The 4,615-nt window shown below is 38.1% G+C and overlaps 1 protein-coding gene across 1 annotated transcript; it reads left to right on the top strand.

Annotated features, from left to right (window-relative positions):
* The first annotated feature begins 655 nt into the window (after positions 1–655).
* Positions 656–1,612, top strand: LOC138878761 (uncharacterized). The gene has a single exon (XM_070158454.1). The coding sequence runs from the start codon at positions 656–658 to the stop codon at positions 1,610–1,612; it is 957 nt and encodes a 318-aa protein (XP_070014555.1).
* Positions 1,613–4,615: the final 3,003 nt, after the last annotated feature.

Here is a 4,615-nt window from a genome sequence, read left to right as displayed (position 1 = left end):
CCTATCATATATCTAGGTTGTCCTATATTTTATGCAAGGAGAAAATTGGAATTCTATCAGCCCCTAATTACTAAGGTAATGGACAAACTGCAATCATGGCAGGGCAAGTTATTATCAGTAGGGGGAAGGGCAGTTCTCATATCCCATGTATTGAAAAGCATGCCTATGCATCTACTATCAGCTGTAAACCCTCCAAAGTATGTGATAAATAGGTTTCACAAATTGTTTGCTCAGTTTTTCTGGAGCAGTACTGTAGGAGGAACGAGTAGGCATTGGACTTCATGGAATACCTTATGCATGCCAGTTGAGGAAGGAGGAATAGGCTTCAGCTCACTGCATGAAGTAGCAAAGGCATTATTCAGCAAGTTATGGTGGAATTTCAGAACAAAACCAAGCCTATGGAGCTCTTTCGTATGTCAGAAATACTGTAAAAAATTAAATTCTGTAATTGTTCCATGGAAAAGGGGTTCTTACATCTAGAGAAAAATGTTGGAATGCAGAGATTTAATTGAACATCAAATCCTTTGGCAAACAAAAATGGGATCATCACTTTTTTGGTATGAAAACTGGACAGGTCTTGGGGCACTATATTTTTTAGTTCCTCAGGACTTTGGCATTGATGAAAATGTACATAATGTACATGATGTTACCTTAGATGGTTCTTGACAGGCCTTGTTGGATGCTGGAAACAAGAGGATATTTCAGTGTTAAGTCAGTATGGGAGTATACAAGAAGAAGAGACGAACCAAGAACAACTTATAGAATGATTTGGCCTGACGAGGAATCTCTTCAACACTTGTTTTTTAGATCAGAAACTGCAAAGACAACTTGGAAGTATTTTCTATCGAGGGTAGGAATAGCTGTGGAGGGACTTACATTGCACCAAGCAATCACAAAATGTTGGACTGCAAATGTGTGCTTAAGGCTAAAACCGGTAATGCAAGCACTCCCCTTATGCGTAGTCTGGGAACTTTGGAAAAGAAGAAATAGTATGAAGTATGGTGATGTTGTGACAACTAGCAGGGTGATTTATCAAGTTTCATCAAATCTTCAGGCATTGGTGAAAGTGAGAAAGCCAGGGATGGACATGGTACCTCACAAATGGCAAGATCTATTAGCTATGATGGAAAATTTCACTCCTAAACTTAAGGTTACAAAAGTCATGTGGGAATTTCCAAGTGCAGGATGGCTAAAAGTTAATATGGATGGTGCATCGAGGGGAAATCCAGGCAGGAGCTCAATAGGTTTTTGTATAAGAAATGAAAATGGTGACATAGTCAAGTCAGTAGGGAAAGAGATTGAAGAGACAACAAACACAGTAGCTGAAGTGAAGGCCATAGTAGAAGCACTAAGGTTCTGCAGATTTCAACAATACTCTCATGTATGGCTTCAAACTGACTCAATGTTATTAAAAAAGATAATGGATGGGATCTGGAAACCACCATGGATCATATCTGAGCAGGTAGAGGAAATGATGCAACTAATGAATGGGGGCAATTACACAGTTACTCATATTCATAGGGAGGGCAACAAGCTGGCAGATCACTTGGCTAATTATGCTTTAGATCATGGAGAAATAAAATGCCATCAATTATGGCATCTAGATGCATAGGGAAGGAGGTTGGTTAATGAAGATAAGCTGCAATGTCCAAATCTAAGGGTGAAGGTGAACAGGAGATAGTAAGCAAAGAGAAAAAGAAGAGCGGGAGGTGAAATCATGCTTTCAGTTATTTGGATATACAACCAGCATGGTGCAGAAGTGTTTAATATCATACGCATGGTTCAGGGATATGGGAATATAAAAATGATTGATCCTAATTTCGAGCACAACAAGAAGCAAATGGCATTGGAAACACAACTAGCATGTGCAACAAATATGTTTTCGAGAAAAGCAGGCAACAAAGGCCAATGTTTTATATTATCGCATGCTTCAATCCAATTTGGATTAAATAATCTCTTAATATGCATACAAGATTTAATGTGGAAGGCCTGGCAGACAACACATGCTGGTGAGCAAAGGAATCAAATGGAAAAGTGGAATGCACATGGAAAGTTATCTAGGATACATAAAAGCATGCAATACTCTAGGATGAAGGTACTATGGGATATATTTCTTTATGTTGCAGCTGTAGGTGGAGCTCACGTGCGATTCCAGTACAAAGCTGTCTCTCATCAGCTCAATCGACGAACCAGAAGGACGTAACAAAAGGAAAAAAGGAAAAAAAAGGTGCAGTTGCCATGCACGCTAACTGCTGCCAAGTGGGAGTTTTGTGCGACAGAACTAACAACAATAGTTCACGCAAAGCACAACAGCTGGAAAAGGAATCTAAATGTGCATTGAGGCATTTTCTGAATATTTTAATGTGCACACATGGATTCATGTGCAAGGCATGGCAGACAACACATGCTTTTGAGCAAAGGGATCCCATGGAAAAGGCTATAGGTGGGCCTCACGTGCTTTCCACCACAAAGCTTTAACAATCCTAGGCTTCGTCGATATTAAGGCTGTGCACTGGTATGCGACTAGCATGGGGGACGACGAACGGATGCTGGAAGATGGGATGTGATCGAACATGGAGGCACGACAGGGATTTGCACGCCAAGACTATTGTGAGTCTACTATGGAGGATGGAGGGAACTAGATATGGAAGCAAACTACAACATGATTTTATGAAACAAAAGAGATTAGAAGGAACGTTGCATTGTGCGCCTTTCACATGCACATTCTTGGATGCAGAATTGTATTACAAAGTTTAATAGCATTAATGTGTTATCAATGTTGAGTGTAACACTCAATTTTGATAATAGGATACTTGTTAAGTTCAAACTTTATTACTTTCTGTTCGTAGGATATCATGACATTGTATTTCGTATTTTATCTGGTTATAAATAAAACTAGCCCTAGGCGTTTGCCTAACGGAATGACTAAAAAAAAGTCTAGAGTTCCTTTCACCTACCTCTAATTCTTCAACAATTTTACTTCAAAATCTTTTCTTAATTTTTCTTCCATTACCCTCACAATGCTTCTCTAATCAGCAAAGAATAAAGATTATGGCTTTGGTACTCACGTTCTTTACCTAATCTTGTTGAAGTGCCCAGAGTACACCAAATACCAAATACGTCCCTTTTGAGTTTCTTCTAATTATGTGTTCGATCACCACGTCGATCACTACTGGTGTTAATTTGAGTCTGTTTGCACTCGGTTCATGGTTTCGTCGAGGTTGTTGCTTTGTTTAACCCGATTGATTTACAATTTTCAGCTTTGTTCATCAATAAAAGGTCCATTTCTAGCCACTTTCCCCTATTTTAAAGAGTGGAATGTTTAAGTGATTTTGTTTCAGTTATATGACTTTATGATGCTTAGTTTCTGCCTATACGAATTTAGCTTATGTTTGATTAATATTTGTTAATGCCAAGCTATATCAATATGTTATTTGGGGGCTTAGAACATCATTGTATAGTGAAGATTAATCATTTCCTCAATTTTCTCGATGCTTACGTATTTAGGTGCAAAGTTAGCCTAATTTCATGTTTCATCATGTATTTAGCCAAGTTACTGGATATTCTCATATGTTTTAAGCCTATTTGTTTTGCTCGGATGTATTGTGGAATGCCTTGATTATTTTGTTTGCCTTGACAAAGCATCAGGAAGTGATAGTATATTGATAATCGACTGCGGGTCTTATACGTTAATCAACTTATTTTGAACTATCTCCTAAAACAACTTCTTGGTATATAAGGGAAATTGGTTCCATTCCATTATTTCAATCTGTAACTTTAGTTTTACTTTTTAATTCGAAAATATAAAATGCCACGTTATAATTTGTGACTTGTTAATGATAGCCAAGTCACACCTCTTCCATAAATAATCCATATCCATAATTCATGGCCTTACACTCATCTCGAATCTTAGGAAATAAACATCATGAACATCGTAGCTTGCTTTAGGCGCGATTAATAAATCATCATGACTACGGGTACGGTTCCCGTGGCATAGTCATGATGCCTAATTATTGAATTCGGGTGTGCATTTATGTGACCCAAATCCAAATCTCAACAATGTTAGATAAAATATGTCGAGGAATGCGGGTGAATTTATGTGACGTGGTTCAAGACGTATTTTAAATGACGTTGAAATCTTCCTAAAAATGAATAAAAGCGGCTATGAAGTTAAAATCGAACCATAGGCTAAAAAATGTACTAAAATCAGATAATTGAGCCAATAATAACAGTTGAGCGACCGTGCTAGAACCACGGAACTCGGGAATGCCTAACACTTTCTCCCGGGTTAATAGAATTCCTTACTTGGATTTTTGGTTCGCAGACTGTAATATAGAGTCAACCTTTTCCTCGATTCGGGATTTGAACCGGTGACTTGGGACACCATAAACTATCCCAAGTGGCGACTCTGAATTTTAAAAATAAATAATATCGTTTCGATTGTCACTTAAATTGGAAAAAACTCCTTTATACTCCCTTCTCGGGGGTGTAGGTAAAAAGGAGGTGTGACACCATGTTTGTGATTTCAGCCATGTCTTGAGCAGCCCACATCTTTCGTCAACTTCTGCATTTAGATTAACTTCTTGCCTTTCTCTTCTTTTTTCTTTATTGTGAC

Source organism: Nicotiana sylvestris, chromosome 9, assembly GCF_000393655.2.
Source record: "Nicotiana sylvestris chromosome 9, ASM39365v2, whole genome shotgun sequence".
Classification (NCBI taxonomy): domain Eukaryota; kingdom Viridiplantae; phylum Streptophyta; class Magnoliopsida; order Solanales; family Solanaceae; genus Nicotiana; species Nicotiana sylvestris.
The sequence above is the reverse complement of the archived record's forward strand: the minus strand, read 5'-3'. Positions and strand labels throughout refer to the sequence as shown.

Bases quoted from the DNA above. Each gene is read 5' to 3' on its own strand.
- LOC138878761 (XM_070158454.1), top strand. From the start codon at position 656: ATGGTTCTTGACAGGCCTTGTTGGATGCTGGAAACAAGAGGATATTTC.